The 23,624-nt window shown below is 43.0% G+C and overlaps 2 protein-coding genes across 2 annotated transcripts; one reads left to right on the forward strand and one right to left on the reverse strand.

The window, feature by feature from the left end:
- Positions 1-328: 328 nt before the first annotated feature.
- On the reverse strand, positions 329-14,315 carry dcaf1 (ddb1 and cul4 associated factor 1). Its single transcript, XM_080855814.1, has 23 exons — positions 14,174-14,315; positions 12,840-12,963; positions 12,583-12,659; positions 12,171-12,244; positions 11,791-11,904; positions 11,554-11,691; positions 10,738-11,343; positions 10,481-10,582; positions 10,208-10,366; positions 9,861-10,040; positions 9,325-9,534; positions 8,925-9,094; positions 8,662-8,786; positions 6,523-8,057; positions 5,246-5,328; positions 4,262-4,346; positions 3,942-4,175; positions 3,668-3,761; positions 2,597-2,701; positions 2,377-2,450; positions 2,192-2,284; positions 1,253-1,520; positions 329-1,061 (listed from the first exon to the last, which is right to left on the reverse strand). The coding sequence occupies exons 2-23, from the start codon at positions 12,953-12,955 to the stop codon at positions 1,003-1,005; spliced, it is 4,701 nt and encodes a 1,566-aa protein (XP_080711940.1). The 5' UTR covers positions 12,956-12,963; positions 14,174-14,315; the 3' UTR covers positions 329-1,002.
- A 2,698-nt stretch (positions 14,316-17,013) lies between these two features.
- vapb (VAMP (vesicle-associated membrane protein)-associated protein B and C) lies at positions 17,014-21,926 on the forward strand. Its single transcript, XM_080855989.1, has 6 exons — positions 17,014-17,206; positions 18,339-18,491; positions 18,815-18,918; positions 19,200-19,280; positions 19,402-19,575; positions 19,752-21,926. The coding sequence occupies exons 1-6, from the start codon at positions 17,149-17,151 to the stop codon at positions 19,908-19,910; spliced, it is 729 nt and encodes a 242-aa protein (XP_080712115.1). The 5' UTR covers positions 17,014-17,148; the 3' UTR covers positions 19,911-21,926.
- The last annotated feature ends 1,698 nt before the right edge of the window (positions 21,927-23,624 follow it).

Consider the following 23,624-nt stretch of genomic DNA (forward strand, 5'->3'; position numbering starts at 1 on the left):
AATCAAAAAATAAACATCAAAGTAAGTCATGCCCATTAACCTCGGCAAAGCATTGTGTACATCCAGTGAAATGTTCTTAGATGTGTAACTGCTTTAAACCGGATGCTGCATCACAGCACAGTCGTGGATGACGAATGTCATCAAGATCACAATCAGAATATCTGCCCTTGGTAGTCACTGTCAGAGCATCAAATTCAGCCGTCTTCCAGAAAGTCAATGTCAGTGTGATAGTCAAAACATCTCTCAGGAGTTGAAAGACCACACTATTTCCCTGCATCTCCTCAAAAACACAACTGCAGGCAGTGAAATAAGTTTAGACTATGTGCATGCTCCTTTTGAAGACTAAATATAAATCTCGAGCTTAAAATGTTATGTGCTTTCCAAGGATGCACAATAATACATTCGAACACTGCCTGATGTTGAAATCAGGTCATGACACTTGAAATGCCATGTCACAGTTTATGTTTTTTTTTAGTTTTTTGTTTAAAAAGCTAGCTAAATCACCAAATTAACACAGAGAAGACTGTGTTTTATTACATTTATAGAAAAATACTTTAGATACATACATTCTGCACAAGTAGTAAGGTCCAGGGGCTTTACATCAGTGTGGCATTTTGAGAATTAGAAAGGGGAAATTATTAAAGAAAAGAAGGGGGGGGGGGTAAAAGTAAAAGTAACACTGGAAAACAAGTGCAGACAACACACCTGTTCAGCCCAGCACCTGCTCAGCCTATAGGCTGAGTTCACACTTTAGTACACTAGCAGAATAGACACGACTCCCACAGAAGTCGCTCAAGTTTACTCATCAAAATCAAACCAAAGGAGTCAAAATAAAATGAGCAAACAAAGCTGGTCTTTTTCAAGTGTTCTCCTGATACAGCATCAGAAAAGTGAGCAGATCAGGAGAGCCCCGAGAGGCCTTGCTCCCCCGGAACAGTGGGGCAGTGGCGTCTCTCTCCCTCTTCCAAACTCCTGTCAGCAGCTCACGCCATGTCTTCTTCCTTACTCGTTCAGTGAGAGAATGATGTCGTCCTCCAGATCAGAGTTGTCGGAGCTGTCTGCTGTATAGACAGAAAAAAAAAGTCTGTCAAAGATAAGTCAGAACACACAAAACTAGTATGACGTCCCGTGTTCAGATTCAAAACAATACAAACAAAATAATGTATAAAATGTAAATGATCTAGAGATCTTTTCATGACTCATTCAGTCCTACTCTTCAACAGCAGAAGAAGAATTTTCATGTTAAACTTACTGTTGTCCAGGACCAATTCTGCATCATTGTCATCAGAATCATCGTCGCTGTCATCATCGTCATCATCATCTCCCTCCTCTTCCAGCAAACGTGCCACCTCTTCATCATCTGATGGAGAGAAGTCGTTGTCACCATCGTCTTCCTCTCCATTGTTGTCGTTTTCCAGCTCTGCCAAGATGGGGTCTGTTTCAATGTCATCCATGTCGATGTCATCCAGGTCATCATCAGAGTCATCATCGTCATCATCGTCTTCCTGTTCTTCCTCCTCCTTGAAGAGAAGTTAAGAGATTTAACATGAGGCGAAGGTCAATGTGCATCACTTGACATACAAGACCATGCCTTCCTTCGTATTTCTCCATTTCAAACTTCATGGTTACCAGATAGCCCTGTGATCCACTTCACACATAATTTGTGTTCGTACCAAACATTTACTGTCGTCATGGTACACATCATTTGTGACACAACACTGTTCTGAATATTGGATAGTGACTGAACTTTTGACTGCATCTATTTAAATTTAAAGTTCCAAATATACAAAAATATTGAGAGACCAAATCAGACAAGTATTCTCCATCAGTGTGGTGTATGCTCATTCAATTTCCCTAATAATTGCTCTTTATAAATCTCAAAAGAGCAGTATTTCTTTTACAAGTATTGACAGATAGTGTTGAATGGTGTTACTTCAAATTAGATAATTAATTAGTTTAAAACATTCACTAGAACACTACTTGTGCATTTCTGCTTTATGCTTTATTTTGGGATGGAATATCAGTAATGATTTCTCTGCTGAGCACTTTGTTAATACCTGACCTTTTTTTTTTTTTTTTTAAGAGAGAAATTTTCAAATGCAAATGTCAGACAGTTTTATCCAAAAGCATAGACAACCTTCACTGATTGGGAATCAATGCGATCAAGCTAAACATTGCACCCCCAACTCACCTGATCGTCCTCATCCTCCTCTTCCTCTGCCAAGCGCTGTCGCCCCACTTCATAGAGCCGACACACGGTGTCCATGTTAATTGCATCCTGGTTCTGTTAAGACAGAAAGATGTACACAGAAATAAAGCAATCAAAACACTCAAATGATCACAAATGATTAGGTGTTCTTCAGGCAAAATTCTTACCTCTATTACAGCCAGGTAGCAGTCTTTTGTGTCCGTACACAGATCAAATATATTCCTCTTCACATCGATAGTGGCTGTTTAAAAAAATTAAAATAAAAATGAAATGAAAAAATTCTAAATAGTAGTAATTACAAAAAGTAATTTTGTAATGTTTAAAAAAATGTTTTTTTTTTTTTCTGTGTACATCTGTGTGTGTGTGTGTGTGTGTGTGGACATCTACCAATGGGTTTGTAGTCGGTAGCATCAAATGTACGGAAGGAGGAGCCAAAGGGACTCTTCATCTGCTGCTCCAGCATGTCATCATCATCATCAGCCTGCCGCATTGCTAGGGGATAGCGTCAAACAGGCACAGGTTACCATGGAAACTCTGCTGAGCACTTCCCATGGGGCACATTCTCACTCACAAAAACTCACCTTGCCGTCCTAATACTATATCTTTAACTATAACCTGTGTGTGCATGCTTGTGTGTATGTGTGCGTGATGCGTTTCTAAGGTGATGTAGGCCATGTTTGACACTTAAGGCTGTGTTTAACAGACCATGACAGGGAAAGGGACAGAGAGCAAGTTCAGTTTAAGACAAAAGTGCATAGATAAAAACAGAATCAATGTTAATGTCTTAGAGAGTGTTCAAAGAAATTCAGACAAATATCTGGGGTCACGGTCAATGTTTGATATCTGTGAAAAACTGTGAGGATTCAGTCTCGGCCCTCTAAAATGCACCTAAATTGCAGGAGACTACAACAAAAAAACAGGGCTTGGGAAATAATTTCTGCCTTAAATGTCATGGGCACCCAAGGCCTAAAAGTATTAGCCTGGCCATTACCAGCCTGTGACTCCATTTCATTCCGTCTTTCAGTCTGGGCCAACCCAATGCATTTTGGTTTCCGAGATGGGCGGGTGCTTATCTTGAGGTTTAAAATCATTGGAGTTCTCTTAACCAATCAGCAACGTTTAGTAAGCATTTGGTAGATTAAACTCTTCCCAAAGCCAGTTGGGAGAAGAGCTACGACGTCCTTTCCAATCATAAAACTTACAAGAAAATACTCTTGTTCTCCTTTTAATTTTCTGATGTTCTCGAGAGTTGAGACAACTTTTCCGATAGCTTTTCGTGTCTTTTCCTCCAAGGCGAGTTTTGAGTCACAGCTCTGAACTGTTCGCTGATTGGTCCTGCAAAATTTTGAGTTCTGGAGACGATTGTCAATGGGGTTGGGCCAGACTGAGTATGAGCTTGAAATCAATTCAGGCGGAAATACGTAGGCTGGTGTCACCAGGCTATAAAAGTATACTCACCCCCATAAATAACTGTTCCATTATTATTGAACACAATTCTACACTGGTCAAGTGCTGGGACTGTGTGAAGTAAGTGAAATGTCCGTAGATCCCACTAACATGTCCATTAAGGAGAGAACATTTTGAGAGGATTTACACACACACAACCACACACACACACACACACGTAGAAAACACACACACACAGAAAACAGAGAACACACACACACACACACACACACACAATACACAGAAAACACCCACACACAAACACACACTCATGTGGGAAGGATACAATCTCTGTGTTGATGATGACCTCCTGGGCATTGGGGTGGAAGACACCACTGATGTTCATGTTGAACTTGTCAAACTTGTGGATGGCCTGGGCAGACCGAACATCCCACAAGACACCGTCATTCAAGACCAAGTCGTCCGTGGGATTGAAGGTGGCACAGTTCCTCTTGTAGTTGTTCGCCAGGTCAGGGTTATTCAGAGTGAGCGTTTTTAGGCCTGTCTGGATGTCATATATCTAGTAGAGGGATAGTTGGTTGATATTTAGAAATCTTAGTGAACTCCATCCATATAACACTGTAACCAAGTATGGCAAACACTTACATGAGCAACATGCTCTTTTGTCCCGATGACCCTGTCTTGAGAAAGTTTACTGAACTCCACATAGTGATCGTCTAAAAAGGAATGCCTGAAATCAACATGAAATTGAAGTCTGTCAGCTCATTTAATTCGTAGATCCATTCTTAGATAATGCATTTAAGCGGTAATGTTATATACAATGTTCGTGATCATTGGTCTTGACTTTATATATTTTGCCAAAGGGATGATGGCAAGTGAAAACATCGCTGGCTGATGTTGAATATCTCCACTCTTTTGTGCACTCTCATCTCAGACCTGCTTTGTGTTTGAGATCTGATTGAAGAGAAGGTCACTGATATTGGATGAAATCCCAGTCCTGTTCACTGGGATACTTCAGCTATTTATAAATGCTCTTGAAGCTCCGTGAGCAAAGTGGTGCCATGGGTTAAACACAGACTACCTGGGCACTTCAGCTGACAGAGCAGCATGTTCCGTGTACTTTAAGTAAGGCCCTTACAATTAAATCATGAGGCACTATGTACACGCTGGTAGAGCGCAGCTTAGGTGCAGTGCTGACATGGGAAAAACCTGCTCTGTGTCCTCCGACACATTCCGCTTTAGCTCGTCCTAGTTCTTACCTCCTGGAGCACATTAAGGGGAACAGCAGATAGGCCAGTTTTACTACTTAAATAAAATAATGTGTTAACATGGCTTATGACTAAAATACTGTGTCTGCTCTTGGTTTATGCATTTACATTGCTTCTGGACTGAAATGAGAAAAAAAATGATATTCCCATTTATTCATGCTTAATACAAAAAAAAAAAAGAGTGAAAATATTTCTCAGATAACATATTTCAGAGAATGTGGATGGAGGTAAACATCAACACGGAAGGAAACAAGGAAAAGCTGCGTTCTAATGTGTGACGTGGAGGGCAGCGGTGGGAACTAAGAAGAGAGTGAGGAGTGGAGCAGAGGGAGCAGGGACAGGCAGTCTGATGTGAACTCACTTCATGATGAAGACTGATTTCATGCCCCAGAGGGCTGAGAGGGGGTAACTCCAGGAGGCCGAGGTGAGCAGCAGAGATCCATCCTGTGGGAACAATCACAGAGCAGTGGAGACGTCAGTGGAGGCTACACCGATGGGTGCATGAGCAGTTAAGAAAGTAACAGGAAATCTGATCAACAATGCAAGAACCAAAAGTTTTTTTCTTAACATGAATAAACATAAACAATAACCATGTCAATTATGAGCAAGTGAGTGTCAAAATGAGTGGTGACTAGAAAGTAACAATAAAGTAGGGCTGAAGAAAGTAACAATAAAGTAGGGCTGCTCGATTATGGGAGGGAAAGAAATCATAATCACAAATATTTTGGTCAATATTGAGATCAATTATTGAACATGATTACTCAATCAGTGTACTTATCCCTTTGGATGTTTTTCAGCAGCGTTGTGATTCTGCATACGGACATGAACCCGCAACGCTGAACCCTCAGTGATTTTATTTAATATTTTGTATTATCATCAATGCATATTGTGGTTATATTATTAATTATATTACAATAATTAATGGTGTTATCACCACACTGACCATCATTTTGTCATCTTTAGTGATTAGCAACATTAAATAGACTAATACACACAGACAAGTGTTGTTTAAAATCATCTTTAGTGAATTTGTGGGTGAGTACTCATATACTAGCTGATCGCTGAAGGAGTTTTTTTCATCTTACATTGAAAAGATAATAATGTAGGTCAACGATGAAGTATATTTTTGTATATATGAATGAAGTCAGGTATATATGTATATATGAAAAATGTAGAAGGACGGAATGAGAGATCAATTAACAAATGTACACACATTACATATTGATGTAATATAGTAATCATGTAAATTTCGGCCTTTTGACCTTGAAAAAAAAAAAAAAAAGTTTTACAGCCAAGGTTCCGTAACTCCTGGAAATGCAAAAGAAGCGGAGATGCAACAAGAAACCATCGTTCCCCAACACAGACTAGTTTCAGATTATATAGTCATCTTACTGTGTGCCTAAATGCCAAGTGTCCATACTAGTGGGACCCTAGTACACACATACTGAGCTCCATCTGCCTAACTGGGCTCATTCTCCAAATCTCTCTCGGTTTCACCCAAGCATACACAACATGCTGTTCACTCACTCAAACACTAACAGACCAAACATAGTTCGGAAATGATTGTGAATAAACCAGTGAAAATGTGGTCGGTTGGTGAGTGTGTGTGTGTGGTGTGAGTGTGGAGAGCTGGCTCACCCGGGAGGGTTCCAGGTGTGTGATGGCTGAGCTGTGGCAGCTGTAGCTGGCCTCCTCCTGTCCGGTGAAGACGTTGTACAGCTTGAGCTGGCCGGTGCAGGTGCCCAGCATGAGGAACCGCTCCCGCGCTGAGAAGGCGCAGCACATGAAGCCGCTCTCGTCCTCGTCCGCCTCGCGGAATACCGAGATCGGTCGGAAGCGGCTGAAGATGAGGTGGCGATCGAAGCAGCCGCCGTCCACACCCCCGTACTTAGGGTAGACGGTGCGGCGGGCGAGGCGCGGTGCGAAGTTGGCAGGGGCTTGGCGCCGCTGCTTGGGCTCAGGGCACTGGTGTGGGGTGAAGAGGCTGAAGAGCGGGCAGGTGGTGACAGGGTTCTTGCAGCGGGCGTGCTGCTCCCGCAGATACTCTGTGATGATGCTGTCCAGCGCGGGGGGCGAGGGCAGGTGGCGATCTAGCTGCTTCTTCATGGCAGGGCTCTGGCTGAAAGCCCCGTGATCCGACTTCTGACGCAGAACGCGTGGCTTGCGGCGGTCCGTGCAAGGAGACGGACGTTCCCGTGTGAACAAAATCCGCCCAATCAGAGGCGAGCCGTTACTGTAATTGGCAGTCTGAGGCGCAGAACTCTGTGGGATGACGGCAGCTGCACTGGAAGAGGAAGAGGAGGAAGAGGGAAGAGCGGTGTGGATCAGTGAGTTCAGTGAGGAGAGGCGAGGCGGAGGAGTGGAGGTGTGGATTCCAAAGCGCGCCGCCACACCATTAACCAGCCTTGGAGTCCTTGGGAGGATGGCGGCTGGGGCGGTCGGTGCAGTCATGGAGACGCCCGGACCGGCGAAAGGCACGGGGTGGGAGGGATGGGTGTGTGCCAACGGTGCCATGGGCAGGTCGGCCTCTTTCGTGAGGGTGGTGGCCGTGTCGTTCAGGCCCTTGGCCACCAGGTGGTTGCGGATGAGCAGCAGCAGCTCCTTCTCGGGGAAGGAGATGCGCGACTGCGCCACCACGCTGGCCCTCTGCAGCCGCGCCAGCGACACGTCTGTGCCCATCAGCAGCAGCTTGCCCGAGACGCGCTCGATCAGCTCGGCGGAGTACTTGCAGAAGCGCACGTGCTCGCTGCGCTTGTCCTGGAGCACGGGCTCCTTCATCAGCGTCTGGATCTGCCCGCTGCTGAAGAGCGGCAGCTTGCTGATGATCTGGCGGACGGCGGCCGAGCGGGCCAGTCCCACCAGGGCCTTGCAGGCCAGAGCGCGGATCTGGTCGGCGTCCGTGATGGGCATCTTGATGGTAAGCAATGAAAGCAGCACCTTGATGCCATTGTTGGACTGCACCACGTTCCACATCTTGGCCAGCACACTCTCACTGGCGCGGTTGCTCTGGGGCAGGCGGCGGCGCGGGGTGCCCCCCATGAACTTGCCGATGCTGGACACACGCTTATCTGGCGCGCACACGCAGTTGATAACCACCTGCAGCGCCGACTTCTGGATCTCTGCATCGTTGACAAACACCTCGCCCTCAGCCACAACCAGAACAATGCTCATGCCTGTAACACACACACACACACACACACACACACACACACACACACACACACACACACTTTACAATTGACACCTTTGAGGATGTTGAGTAATAAACAAGTGCAATGAATACTGAAAATAAAAAAATAAATATAATGTTTTGCTGGCTGAAAATGGACAACATCGCCGTCACTATTACTACTACACTATAGTTTAGAGGGACATAGAAGAGGTCACTCCTAATTTATGTATGGAAGCACCTGAAGACCAAAAGGTTGGCCTCCAAATAATTGGATAAGCCCAAATGGTGCAGATATATGTAAATATTTGATAAGCCTGTATAGCTTGTCCCCCAGATTACTTAAATATTACGCAGTGGTGTCATCTACCAAGTAATCTAAATGGACCTACAGTGTGTTGTTTTCTTATTTATAGACTACAACTTGTTATTGCAACTTGATTATTGGGTCAAAGCCTAATGTTTTTGTTTGCAGTTTTACGAAGAGGTTGAAAAACTCATCAGGTAAGATTCTGTACTACCGACAACCTTGCTCGCTATGATGTAAACAATGGGGCTGCTGAGTGAAGAGCATGGACAAGGGGGGGAGACCAGCTGGTCAAACTCACCCACGGTGGAGATGGTGGAGCCCCCCTCATCCAGAACGGCCACCGGCTCAGCCAGCAGCAGTTGGGTCTTTGGCACCACCGTCAGGATGCTCAGTATGTCCAGCGCGTAACGCACCGTATCACTCCTGAAACCCACACACACACACACAGCTGATGGCACTAGTTCACCTTTTTTAAACGACAATTGAATTGCAGGAATTCACAGGAAAGTGTAACTACACCACCTAGTGTCCAATCCTATTCGCACCCTCAATAGCCCTTACCTGCCATAGTATGTCCTCCAGTCACAGGCTATTGAGATGAGCTGAAGCAGAAGCTGTACACAAGACATATTGTGGAAGACCTCCGCTGGCTCCCAGTAGAGACGCACAGGCCCAAACTCAAAGAGGAACTCCATCATCTCAACCACCTGCTCATGTGTATATGTGCACGCCTACGCAAGTGCCACATGTGCGTACACACACACACACACACACACACACACACACACACACAAAATGAGTGTTGTTAAATAAGTGACAATACTAATGACATTTCACTGTAATTATTTACACCAGTTAAAAATAAGATAGCATCTTAACCTGCTTGAAAAATCTGAGATACAAAAACTAGCTCACCAGTACTGTATCCTGCACATGGGTGTTGATGTGATCGGTATCCTACCTTGTAATATGGCTGAGGGTGGATTGGAGCTCCCCCTTCTGTGCGCTGCAGGGACTGCTTGACCTGCTCCACCTTGATGGCCAGGTGAGCCTCAAAGTACCTGCGCAGTGCCATACAGGTGTGTTTGGCTGTCTGTCTGCTAGAGAAGATCTCATCATCACTAAGCAGTGCACCCTGATCCTCTGGGTTCAAGATCTCCAGTGTACTGATCTACACACACACACACACACACACACACACACACACACACACACACACACACACATACACACACATTCACACAGTAAATAGACATTACAGTACTAGCTGTACAGCATTATGCAAAGGGACTTCCCATAGATCCTTGAGACCATAAAAAAACAAGCACATCCAAAACCATGCCCAGTTCCAAAATTAGTATTGAGACACCCAAACAGAGAAGCCAACATGCTTTCTTACAAATCTATGGGAAGAAGTAGGCAACAGAGCCTCCTACTCAGGATTCAGGACAGTAACTTTGACAAAAAAAGGTTACACATTTACTATAAGGGCATTACCAGATTGACGAGACGACGCAGTCCATCCTGCTGGTCAAACAATTCCAGAACCGCCCGGAAGGAGAAAGAGATGGAGAAGAACATGGTTGCATGGCAACAGCCTGAGGCATGGGAGCATTCCAGCAGCCATAAGGTGTACTTCACCACCTCAGAGAGGATGGAGTGGGGGAGCATACACACCTGATAAACATACAAATGAGAACGTCACTGTCACTGTGCGTGTTTGTGTTTGTGTGTGTGTGTTTGTGTGTGTGTGTATATATATATATATATATATATATATATATATATATATATATATATATATAAATCTAAGTGCATGTGCCCTTCTGCAACAGGCTTCCTACCCTCTCCATGGCATCCTGATTATAAGCCAGATAATACAGACACAAGGAAACACCGGTGGCCGACATGGAGGGACGTGGGATATCCAGAAGCTTCTGCACTCCACCATGAGCCACAAACTCAGCAGCAAACTTCTTGTGCAACAGCAGGGAGGCCAGATACTGAGATGGCAGAAATACAAGAGGGCATTAATAAAAGCTGTGTTTTGAGTTTTTTGGGGGGAAGCTAAGAAGGGTGTTGATGCAGAGAGTTTAGACCTTCAGAGAAGAACTTACCTTGAGGGCTTCAAAGGTTAACTGCACGTCATTTGTCTGTTTCAGATCCATGTAGTGCATGAGAAGCTGTCTGGCTCCCAGTTGCATGAATACTGCCAACAGCTACACAAAGAGCAACAAAGTTTGGGTCAGTGTTTACCTGTGTGTGTTTCTGAGCATTTACATGTGTGTGTGTGTGCGTGTGTGTGTGTGTGTGTGTGTGTGTGTGTGTGTGTGTGTGTGTACTGATTCCCTTTGTGCTGGGAGTATGGACTCACCTCCTGATACTCCCCTAGTGGGGTCAGGTACTGCAGGATGAGACGCTGTTCAATAGCAGGTGTGAGAGGGTCCAAGTGGTAGTTCTGGCCAATCACCCACGGGCTCATCTCTGACCAGCTGCTGTTGCTCAGCTCACTAAGGCTCCGTTCTGGCTCGGACAGGGTGAAGTTCAGCTTCTGTTTAGCCTTGCGCCCGTTCTCTCGCTCTGCCCTCTTCTGCGCCTGCCTTCCTCCCTCGGTTTGCCCATCACATACATCAGCTCCAGGGGACTCGCTGTCTGGGCCCTCCATCTTGGAGAGACACTTCCTGACCGAGTTGGCGAGACTGCTGGACTTCTGCGCCGATCCAAGGTTGAAAGAAATCTCATTGTTAGGCTCCAAACCATAACAATCTCCTCTTTTACCTGCGCTCTCTCCCTCTTCCGCTATCCCACTCTTGTCCATTCCATTCTTGTCTTCGAAGGCGGTGCAGTCCACTGTCTCCTCATCCAGAGGCAACATAGGCTCCAAACTGGTGGGCTTGCGAGGACTTGGCCGCCTGAACTCCCTCCTGCTCTCGACCTCTCGTTCTTGCAGCTCCCGCAAGCGCTGCAACATCAGTGGCACCTTCACAAGAGAAAAACATTTAAATAAATTAGTGAGATGACATGAGAGATGATGCCTCCCTAGTAGCAACTGTAAAGGAGTTGGTCAAGTCATTCAGCATTTACAAAAATCGCACACATGCATGCCAGTTTATTTGCTTGCCCATCTTTCATGCCCTGCAAGCTCAAGTCCAGTGTGTGAATTTAGATGAAAAAAAAAAAGTTGACCAACCAATACAGAGTTTTCTTCACGGTAGTTGGCAGCGATGTCCTGGTTCTCCATAGCTCCTGCTAGTAGACCAACAGAATAGATCCTCAAGGGCTGCTCTGCCTCCTGAGCCCACTTAAACAGCTTCTCCACTATCCCCTCCTGCACACACACACAATCACATACCCATGGTTAATGCTGTGCATGCCTGTTCACGTGAAGACAGGCACATTAACTTATATGTGGTCACATAAACCATACCTTCTCCTGAAACACGACAGCAGTTTCCAGCCCTGGCATGATGTTCAGCAAGAGGCGACAAGCGGCTGTGTTGAGGGTAATCTCCCTACTGCTCATCACATACGTGTTCACCAGCTTTACACATAGCAAATGACTAGTGTTAGTAACAAACTCTGCACCAAATTCATCAAACATATACATTATTTTTGACTACATAATACATCTCCCTCTCTCGCATCCACACTTACACCAAAACAACGTTCTGTGGCACAGCCAATATTTATGCAGACATAAAATTAAAAATATTCATATATATAAAAAATATTTTATGTGCTAAAAATTTTTTTTTTAATATATATATATTTAATTTTTGTATTTTGTACATTTGCCTAAACACTTACAGCATTCATGAAGTCATCATTCTTGAAGAGGATCTTCAGCAGGTGTCCCAGCATGCACTCTGGATCAGCTCGTCCTACAGAACAGCCACATTTAACACAAACCATACCACTGTAGCCTAGTACTTACTCTAAGAGCCCATACCAAAGGCTGACACTGGATTCCAGATCAGTTTTACGACCCATCCACACAGCAAATGAGAACTGTAACGATAACTGTAAAAACTATAGTCTTAAATATTTCTTTAGGTTATAAGAACAGCAACGTCCACACACACACATATTGTTATATATAACAATAACATGAACAATTATATAGCTGGGCATCACTTCATCATCTGGTCAGTGTGGCCAGTCGTATCGTTATAGTTACAGTGGTCATTATAGTGAGAGTTGGGATGTTTATGGAGGTTACCTGGGTGGCGATCATCAAAAGGGTCAGGGTCGGCTTTACGGTACTCCTCTGTCTCTCTCTCCACCAGTTCAGATATCCTGCAGACAATCAATACTGATGCACCTCTCAAAATCATACACAAAGCCCCACTACCAGGCTGTGCTTCAACAACATCTTTCCTGTATTTTCCATTGTACTTCTTGCAATAACATATGCTAGTCAGTTATTTTCCAATACACGCAGGCATCCAAAAAGTTTGTGTGGGTACACATACTCACTTGGTTAAGATAGCCACCAGGTCTGGTGTGGTCCCCTGTTGGTCTCTCTCCCATTGCTCCAGCAGAGAAGTGAGCTCTGCCTTTGAGTCCACACTGGCCTCCGCCACCCCTGCCATCCCCCTGACTAAAGGAACACAGACAGTAAGAGAGATATTCAGAAACAACAAGAACTGAGATGGAAGCATCACATGGTCAGATTAGAGCTTTCCTGTCATCTGGTGCAACTGGCGTTTGTGACTAGTAAATCCTTCCGTGTAAAACAATGAACCATCAACAGGCTTCGTTCTCAACAGATGCAACTGTACAAAGCCACTGTTATTTAGCCTGACAGCTGCGCTGTGCTGCAGCAGTCAACAGGTGAACTGCTTGCCGCTGCGCTACATGCTGGCGCGCGGTCAACTTGCCGTTTTGGACGAAACTCAGCTACAAATCCAATATGCACAGCTGTGAGAGTCCAAAATGCACAACGCGTTTGGCAACAATGGCCCAAACAAGGCAGAGTAATTCACTCTTGAGCTTAAAAGCCAAAGCACTAAAACAGCAAGTAACGTTATGGCGAATCTATTATCTCAGCTCGTGCTGTGTTCACTGTGCTTCAGTTCATCACATCTCTGTCAACATCTGGCTAGCTAGCAAATATAACTGGCTAACTAGCTCAATTGAAGGTATTGCGATATTACAACAATGTCGGGTCAGTAACAAGCTAAGTAATTGTTACATCGTTAGTTTAAACACTAAACAGACCCTGAAGAGTTAACGTTAACTATTTGGACATCTAATTTACCTGACAACTGGCTACCTCGACGTTAGTGTTGGAGTAACATTAACGTTCCCGTAAGATATAGTTGATCAACTCGTTTGCCAGGCCGCAAAATAACATTGAACTACCCAGCCAGGGGGTTATAACGAAACCACTTATTTTATCGACATCGGACTGCTTGGGTGACATTACGTTGCCCGCTATTAGCTGAATGTGCAGACCTTTTAGCCAGCTGCCCAGCAGCTAACGTTACATGCTGGTCTAGCTTACAAACCTGACATTGCTAATTGTATCAATGACAGTTGAACGAAATATCAGCTAGAGCAACGGATCACATTTAGTTAACAAAAATTGAGCCAGATGCTGGATGTAAGTTATAAAAGGCAATGTAACACGACTAAATGTGCTAAACGTGCTGTGCTTGCTTGTGTGTAGCTAGGGCTAATTAGCTAGCAGGCAAGGCTTTGGCTGAAAGGCTGTCTGGCTAGGAGGCTTGTCAACTCGAAAACGTGCTAACCAGCTAGCTGACTTGCAGGCAGTTCTAAGCTCGTGAACTAGCGGTATAGTATCTTACTCTTTCGTCCCGCTCAATGTTCCAACTTTACAATCCACTCCAGGAGTAACAATATGTGTCCAAAGAGTCACAGCACCTTATCACGGTTCTATTTCAAATAGAACACCTAATGAGAATTACGTATATAGAACTGGCTTTATGATATCACTTATATTAGCGCTGCCGTGTGCGCCAAGGTTTATTATGGCCACCACGTTCTTTACGTCACATGTTGAGCGACTGTCGATTATTTTCGAAGTATACAAATCCCGCCTATTCACCCATGACCCTACCATAGAATTGTTTTGCAGCTGGGTATATGGACATGTCCCTCTTGTGGAAACCTAGTAGGCCCACGAGTCGGTTGAAAATGTTCACATTAACTCAGGTGTTCGCTTCTTAGAGACTAGAGCAATATCGAATAAAGCCTCTCCGTAGAGGGTAATTTAAGTGGGCATCCGAGCATGCATCGTTTTACCAAATAATAGAGCCCCACCTGCAACAGTTAAGCTGCCTACTGATAAAACATATTTATTATATACATGGTCCACCCACAGCTTTTCCAACTCCTATTCCCATTCTTCCATTCTTCCCATTCCCATTATTACTCAACTCACTTTTGCATGCATCTATAGCCTAAATGTCATCAAATCAGAGTTGCCTGCTCTCAAGGCTGACTTGGCATGAGAATCGGTGAGATTGACAAAGCATGCTGGAGTCCAACAGCTCTTTGTTACAAAACTGCAAGATTAAACTTTACTGAAGAACATGAAAAAAGCCTGAACACATTATCAGATACATTTGTTCAGCTAAGATAGGTCCAGCATGTTTGGCATGGACCTAGCCAGGACTATGACAGGGAATGCATATGTCCCGACAGTGAAGCACAGAGGTGTGAGTGTGATGATATGGGGCTGCAAGAGTGCAAAAGGTGTTGGGGAGATGATATTTATACACCATGAATGCCAGTGGATATACCAAAATACTGGCTGACAAGATGGCGCCCAGTCTCCAGAAGCTTGGCAGAAGAGTAATATTCCATTATAATAACGATCCAAAGTATACTGCCAAAATCAGACAAACAGTTTTTAAAGAAGAAAAAAGTGAAAACTACAACATGGCAAAGTATGTTGCCTGACTTGAATCCAATAGAACACCTTTGGGTATTTTACAGAGAAGGGCAGGGCAACACCAGCCCTCCTATAAAGAACACCTGAATACAATTGTGTGACGAATGGCAGAACATCTCTTCAGAAATGTGTGCAGCACTTGTATTCTCCATGATCAGGGGAATTGGGCCTTTTATCAAGAATAAAAAGGTACAAAGTATTGAAAAAATAAAAAATGTATGCCAGCAGTGAAAGGTGTACTGACTAATGTTGCATTGAGTTACTGTGTGGCCTGTATTTTTGCACGTTCCTTGATCCATTGGCTTCTCCGGTGTCTGAGGCATTCATTTTTTATTTATGTCAGATCTATTCAGAATCCAGTATTTTTGATGAACATAAAGTTCCTTTCAACTTAAAACAATGATCAACTATTTAATTCTGAGGGCTGACAAAAGCAATAGTCTACTAATATATATTCATTTCACACCTTGAGTCATAGCTTCAGGTTTTCCATTTCACAGTTAAATTTAATATAAAAATATCACACACTTACTGCTTCACATATTAACAGTTTCAAAACTACAACTATATTCAAGAGTTTGACTCAAGTGAATGTAGACAAAGAGATGTCTGACTTTCACTATCAAAGTTAGTCCATCTGTACTTTTACTTACAGACTTACTATAGGCTACTTTATACACCCTAAGTTGAACAACAAAGAAAATATCTTACCTTTTTTCCAAAAAATAATCCATAACATACTAGATCTTAGAGGCATAACTAAATGCAGCATTAATTCTGGAAAGCATTCTGTAGGCTATGATCTTTAATTGAAATTAAAATGTCACTTCCAAACATGCAAGTGACAGGTGGCATCATAGGATAGCATGCTATCAGGAGCTACAGGGGTAGGTGTGGCTTTTTAGAGACAAATTCTACATAATATATTTTAGTGTGTATAAGGCACACATTTGACTAGGCTGACTGATGGCCCTGCTCACTTTTTTTTTACATTCAAGTTTATCCCATATCACTTAGTTCTAGTGTTCTGAATTGGCTGGATATTTACTGATTCAATTGTTTGTTTGTTTATTTGTTTGATGTTAAAGATGTGTTTGTCAGCATACGATCTGTGTAGCAATTTTTATTTTTGGGTGGTAAACGTTTGTTCCTTATTATAACGGCATTTGATGTAGTACAAGTTAATTTCTCTAGCAGGGGCATAACAAACAAAAAAGGTTCAGGGGGAGTCACATGACAGTCAGAGTATTAGAAATTTGAGGTTGAAGTTGTGATTTTTTTTTAAGGGGGTCCAAACTTTCCAGCAACGTCCCTGTTTAGAAATAGGTAGACAATAGACGGTCGTGATTCTACGTTCGTTTGAGAATGTACAGAAAAGGCCTCTGTGGAATGTATGGCTGAAAATGTAGGCTGCAGAATTGTGAAATACTAACCATAAACTGCTTTGAGCTCGCTAAGTAGCCTACGCCTTCTCAGTATATTTAGGCTGAAAATGTTTAACCCTTTTCATGGCCATGAAAGTAAATGAATGCGTGTCTATGAAGAGGTAACGTTATGACCTCTCTTGCAATATTTGTTCTTACACACGATTGTTTTTGTTCAACCGTAAACTCCATTTAGGGTGCACTTTAAAAAACCTGAAAGCGAAGCAGGGACATAGAACAAACCGTATATGACGTCACATGCAGCCTCATTCTCACCTCCTTCCTGACTCCGCACAGCTGTTGCTGGCTGTCCAAGTAGAGCAGTAGTGGTCGATCCCTCTAAGCCGAAGACAGGCTAATTTTAATAACTATCTTGACAGCTATATTCTTAGTATACATATAGTGCCCTTGTACATTAGGCAGCCTTCCGAAGCACTGGGATATGGCCAGGCAAGATCAGATCCTGATGCTAGACCCACCACATGAGCTCAAATTTAGAGGTAAGGAAGGTTGTTGGCAAGATATAAGGTGTGCTATAGCTAGCTAGCGGGTTAGCAACGGGTAAGGCCTGTAGGTGCTATATGCGAGTCATTTTGGCCACACCAGCATTCGTACAATGCTAGACACATACAAAATGTGCCGAGTCGGTAAATTCAGAAAGACACAATCGTAAATCTCTAGAAATAGTAATGCTTATTTCTGATTAACGCGGGGTAAACGGGAGGTAAGGTTAGCTAGCTAACGTTAACTAGTCTCTTCCGACCGAGTCTTATTATATCGCTGGCTAGCAATGATAGAGGGAGGCCGCGGTCATTTCGCCTGCCCTGTATACTGAGTCTGTTTAACGCTAACGCTCGCTCACTGCATACAAGTACCACTCAGAACATATTTTCTTAGTTTGTTGCAATTGACGCTGTAATCTGCTGATTACTCTATGCATTGAAACACTGATTTAATGCAGAATACTTCGCTATGCTTAAGGGGAAATGGTTAGCATAGTTAGCAGTCTGCAATAGCCTACCAGTTCATCATCGCTACCCTGTTGCCTGGTGGTACCAGTCAAGTAGCTCTCTTAACAGAACCTTTTTGGTAATATAGCTGCAGCTATGCTATCCCTAGCTGTGATCTGTTGTCAGAGTTTAGTTGGAGGAAATGACAACAGACTGAAATATTTGCAATGATTGCATTCAGTCAAGGAAAGCTGATGATGGCAAAATATGTAAACGACCACGTACCTACGCCATTATTGCCGTATGACTTTCCGATGTACATGGTTGTTGTAACAGTTTGGTTCATGGACTTGATGAATTCTTAAACACCTACCAACAATGCATTTTCCTCTGTGTTTGAGTTCCCTTTATCGCGTTAAATATAGTATTCGTTAAATATAGTATTCTGAGTAGGTGAAATTCGATCAGTACGGCTACATATTTGGGATGTGAGGGTGTTGGATTCACTTTTTCTTGCTTCGTTTCAATTGCTTTGTAGAATGTTAGCGATTAGTGTAGACCCATGGTGCATGACAGCTTAGGCATATGTACTGCTAAATATTAGGGGCATGCACTTTCATCAAGCAGAGAATATGTTGTTGATGGGTTGTGCCTCATTGTGTTGGTTTCCTCTTCTTCACAGGTCCATTTACAGATGTTGTCACTGCAAACCTGAAGCTTGGCAACCCCACAGACGGGAATGTGTGTTTTAAGGTGAAGACCACGGCACCACGCCGCTACTGTGTGCGGCCCAACAGTGGTGTCATTGATGCTGGGACCTCCATCAATGTTTCTGGTATGTGCCGCTTATAGCACGCATGCATGCATGTATAATCATTCTACACTGTAGCCGCCAAACATAGTTTGATATTGAATTTTAGTTTAAGAATGAATTTGCATGCACAATCTCATCTGTAGGCACAAACAATCAGAACATCCTTTCATACAGTCTAAGTCTATGAAAGTGGTAACAGTGCTTGCAAGTTTTCTTTCAGGATAAAACCTGAAATATAGAATATGCACACAACTCAGATTTGTCACAGTCTGATACGGTTTAGGGTATTCAATTGTGTTGTTTTGATGATGGTGGCTGATGGTGCTGTGTTCTCTTTCTTAAAGTTATGCTCCAGCCCTTTGATTATGACCCCAATGAGAAAAGCAAACATAAGTTCATGGTGCAGTCTCTGCGGGCTCCTCCAGATATGGGGGACATGGAGGGCGTGGTGAGTGCCCACCTTCAGAATTTCCCTCAGGATTTATAAACCGTTGATTTGGCTTTGTCTTTTGATGGACACAAATAAAGGATACCAACTTGAACCTCATTTGCCCAGCTTGAAGTGTTTGTGTCTGTTATCCAAAAGGAAAAAAAGACGATTTGTGCATAAATAGTTGTGAATTGTGAAATTCAGTTGTGAAATGTAAATTATTTGAATTTCATATCTGGTCAGATAGAATTCTGACACTGATAACACACCATCCTAATCTCCTTGTCTTCTCCTCACAGTGGAAAGAGGCGAAGCCAGAGGAGCTGATGGACTCTAAGCTGAGATGTGTGTTTGAAATGCCCTCGGACAGTGATAAGACTGTAAGTGCTATTTCTGACCCCATATGATTGATCTCACTTCTTAAAGCAGAAGCAGCGATAGAAATGTCCCTTTTCTCTCTCTCTCCTTCTATCTCCTTAACCCCACTTCCACTTTCTTTAGCATGAAGGTGACAGCAACAAGGTTCTGTCCTCCTCCTTGCTGAAGTCGGAATCCTCACTGCCGAAGTCGGCCAGCGTCTCACTGGACGATGGGGAGGTGAAGAAGATCATGGACGAGTGCAAGCGGCTCCAGCTGGAGGTGCAGAGGCTCCGAGAGGATAACCGGCAGATCCGGGTCAGAAGCCAACCCTAAATCTGTTGATGTTGATGCCCACTTACATTAGCCATTAGATATTCATTAGGCTTTTAATTATAACCAAAACAAAGCAGCAGTGATGATTAATAAACATCCCCTCATGTCTTGTTTTGTTTTCTGCCTTTCTCTTGTTGTCTACCTGTCCCGTTCTTCAGGAGGATGATGGGCTGAGAAGGAGGAAGACTACATCTATGTCTCCCCCGGTCTCTGCGTCGGGCACTGCTATGAGGGAGGAGGGGCTCACTACCCGTGTGCTGGCATTCTGTGTTCTCTTCTTCGTCATTGGCGTCATCATTGGCAAATTGGCCTTGTAGGCAGCAGCAGGGCCAAGTGCCCGAAGGCAGCAGCATGCTTTAGGATGGAAACAGACAGAGTGGGACGGGCCGAGGGGGGGAGTGCCCTGTCACGGCTTTCATCCATTAGATAAATTATTTAAGATAACAATTTGGAGAGGTAATCAGTTATATAATGAAAAAAAGAAGACCCAAGTCACAGATCTTGCCTTTTAATCATAGTGTATCCTCCCTGCTCTCCCTTTCACCTAGATACTCTTTTAAATCCCCCTCCCTCACATCTCTATCTCACCATCCCTCTCTTTTCCCTTCCTCCCTCTCTTTCCCCTGTTCCTTTTTTGCACAAATGATTATGTTTATTTGGGGGGAGTGGGCTGGGGGGGGCGGGGCCTGGGTGGTAAGCTTGTGTTAATAGGTTTTTTTGTTTGTTTGGTCTTTTTTTTTTTTTAAGAGGACTGAGGTTGCCCTTTTACATCCTGGTTGAAAAGGTGGTGTTTGTAATTGTTCTTGAGATGTTGACAGAAGGGCAGGAGAAAGGAATGCTGGAGGAAGGCTAGCATATGTGTCATCCCATGGTTGTGATGGTTGAGTTGAACTTGCTGAGGTGGGGGACTACTTGTGTGAATGAAATTTCACTTCTGTAAACACTGCACTGCACTTGTTCCGTTTGTATTAGTTAACGGTCACCTTTCAGTAACGAGATATGGCTGAGTTTTTGTCCTCACGTTTTTTGATTTGTGAGTGATTTCCTGTAGGCTCCTGCGCTGACATACAGTGTAGGGCTGCACAGGACCCCTGTTCTAGCCAAAAGGCAAAGGTCTCATTCTATGACAAATCACACTTAGGTTTCACCGTTTCCAATGCAATATACTTTATGGCAAATGACTGCCCCCTGAGGCTTGCCCGTGTCTCCCCAGGTGGTGCAACACACACACACACACACGCACACGCGCATACATACATACATACATACATACATACACAGACATACACAAGGAAGAGAACAATGACTTGGGTGCCGTCCATTCAAAGTGCTTCTCCTTCTACTTGGTTTTATAACATCTACATTTGTTGCTTCTGCATCTCATGTGTACTGTAATTATTAGGCTGTTGTCATTGTCTCCTCTTTTTTTGTATTCATATTAGCCATTACTGTAATCATGAGCTTTGTAAAGAGCTGTATGCTAATGGACTTCTCACTGTTTCTGGGGGCATGGAAACATTTGGGGGGTTTCCCTTGTGTTTAAAATGACATTAAATACTGTCTATTCCAAAGGGACCATCTAATCACTAGCTCTAGGTTTGAGTGTTGTTTTTTTTCCTGAAGTTGAAATATGCATATTTAAGCAGCAGCATATTACAGTGGGAGATCCCTTCACGGATTACTCAGTGGAGGTCAGTTTGGATTGTTGCCAGGCCATAGTTTAGCTTGGTGTTGTGTAGAACTACAGTAGATTGAACTGTTTGAAATGTATGGTTGTAGTATCAGAGTCCACAACAGGATTTGGAGTGGTATGGGACTGAAACTGTTTGCATGACCTCAACAATTCATCACAAGTGTAAACATCATCTTAGAACACAGAAATTACCTGTGGAAGAAATATATATACAGACATAAGATGTAGCTTATGTAAAACTGTTTTTCAAACCCATTTATATATTTTCGAGTGACAGTGTAATGGTGATGCCTGTGCAGGAAAGGCCATATTATAATCAAGCGAATAATCTGTAAGGGCACGATTGAAGGGGGAGTTCTTGAAATCTTGAAATAAACACTGGAACTATGTTGAGAGTAGGGAATTATTTGTAGATTGTGCAATGAGTAAAAGTGTCTCAGATAAGTGCTTGCTTGTTTCCACAGTAAAGAGTAGAACAGTGATTGACCTCAGCATGGGAATGACAGTGGGATTATTTGAAAGTCAGTTGTGTAGAGAATTCAGAAAAGGTTTCCGTCAACATCAAAAAGACGGCATAAACACTGATATAAAAACGCACATTACCTAATAATGTGATCTGACCATGTGGCCTCCTAATAAATTCATGAACACAAAGCTATGGTTTGTTTTGCATAACCTGAATGAATGGTCATCAACTACTGCTTTGATTAAGGCACAGTGGGGCAGTGTTATAACACTGTTAAACTGATTATTGAGTGTGAGCTTAACCACGTCCTTCCAATGCACGTGACAAAGTCTGATTCCATTTGTTGCCAAACGTAAATTGTAGTCACAGTAAATCTATTTTTAATCCATTTAACCATTTGAGTGCACCAAAGAACTGTGGGTTAACCTTTTTTTTTTTTTTAAATTTTTTATGTCAGACACCATGTGGACGGTAACTCGCATATCTCAGTACTAAACTTGTGACAGCAGAAGTCCATAGATAACAGCAGAAGGGAGGGATCCCTCGGTCATTCATGATTTAGCAAGTTGCACTTCAGAAACCGGGACATGACCATTCGTGGAGGTGCTCCTTTATGAGAACATAACAAATCCTTTATTTCGCTGGTTTCGACACCCCGAGGCCTCGCAAAGGTGGTAATACAGGTAACTTGCTCTCTACATTGTCGCTCATATTTATGATCTTTTTTGATATCATACATTTAGATATTCTTCATACCCTTCATGTATTTGCTCATCATGAATTCCAAAAGCCTTCGGGGTTTTATTATTCTTCCCACTTTGCTCTCATGTAGCCCACTAACTAATGTGATTGAAGAATTGAGGTCACGAGTAGGATAAGTGTTTCTTACACTCCCCGCGCTGAAAACAACGGTGCGTTATGTAGTTTTTTCTATACTTACCTATCAAATAGAGACTTGAAATGTTTTTGTTTTTTTGAACATGTACAGCGCTCTCTGGAGTGAAGTGATCTCCGCTAATAGATAATAGAGGGCAAAAGCCTTTATGTTAATTTGTCACTCAGCATTTCACCAACTAGATTATAGCTTGCCATCATTATAGATTAGAACATGTCTCTCATCACAACAGTTACAGGATGGAAGAGGTTGTTTTGATTTTGTTGCTGAAGTAGACCCCCCTATTATGAATATATGACGGAGACCCTTGCGTTCCTCCAGATATTCATAAAGGATATTTTCCTGGCTTGATGGTATCTGGATAAAATACTATGGCTAGCTGACTTCAGAAAAAGTTCATGTGTGTATTAGGAAGCAGAAGGCCCACTGTGAGATACATATGACTAAAGCATATACAGCAGCCTAACATAGGACACTACATACACTACTATTGCCATGCTATCACATCTCTATACAGATTTTAGCCTTCTTATCTAAATAGGGTTGGACAATAATTTAGTTTTTTTCTTTAGAGGAGATATGTCTTTCTCGTGCTATCAATTTTCTGCAATAACAGAAAATGCATAAATTAATCATGCGATTTGTGGAAGTGGAGTAGGCTACACTCAAATGCACTGTTATTCTAGAACAGTACCTTTAACATATCTTCAAATATACAGTAATACTGAATCTCTGACTAGGATAAAATAGTGCATATAACATACATTTTATACAATAGTAATGGAAATAACATTTGTGCTCTGGTGGGTTCTATGTATGACTGGACAAATGGGACAATTTCTGAGGTTAACTATTCAAATATATTTAGTTTCGACAATAGCAAGAACTAGAGCCAATGTAAAGATCATATATGATCCGTATCAATTGTCTAATGTATTAGTCATTATTAATGAATAAATTATCACTTCTATCAATGG

This window comes from Sprattus sprattus (assembly GCF_963457725.1).
Source record: "Sprattus sprattus genome assembly, chromosome: 18".
NCBI lineage: Eukaryota > Metazoa > Chordata > Actinopteri > Clupeiformes > Clupeidae > Sprattus > Sprattus sprattus.

What these genes read in the sequence shown, in the direction of transcription:
- dcaf1 (XM_080855814.1), bottom strand. Translation starts at nt 12,955, where the DNA reads ATGGCAGGGGTGGCGGAGGCCAGTGTGGACTCAAAGGCAGAGCTCACT. An exon ending in TTTTGATGATCGCCACCCAG is followed by an intron (nt 12,245 to 12,582) that starts GTAACCTCCATA and finishes GCTGTTCTGTAG; the next exon opens with GACGAGCTGATCCAGAGTGC. An exon ending in CTCCACCATCTCCACCGTGG is followed by an intron (nt 8,058 to 8,661) that starts GTGAGTTTGACC and finishes TGTGTGTTACAG; the next exon opens with GCATGAGCATTGTTCTGGTT.
- vapb (XM_080855989.1), top strand. Translation starts at nt 17,149, where the DNA reads ATGGCCAGGCAAGATCAGATCCTGATGCTAGACCCACCACATGAGCTC. An exon ending in ACATGAGCTCAAATTTAGAG is followed by an intron (nt 17,207 to 18,338) that starts GTAAGGAAGGTT and finishes TCTTCTTCACAG; the next exon opens with GTCCATTTACAGATGTTGTC. An exon ending in CCTCGGACAGTGATAAGACT is followed by an intron (nt 19,281 to 19,401) that starts GTAAGTGCTATT and finishes CACTTTCTTTAG; the next exon opens with CATGAAGGTGACAGCAACAA.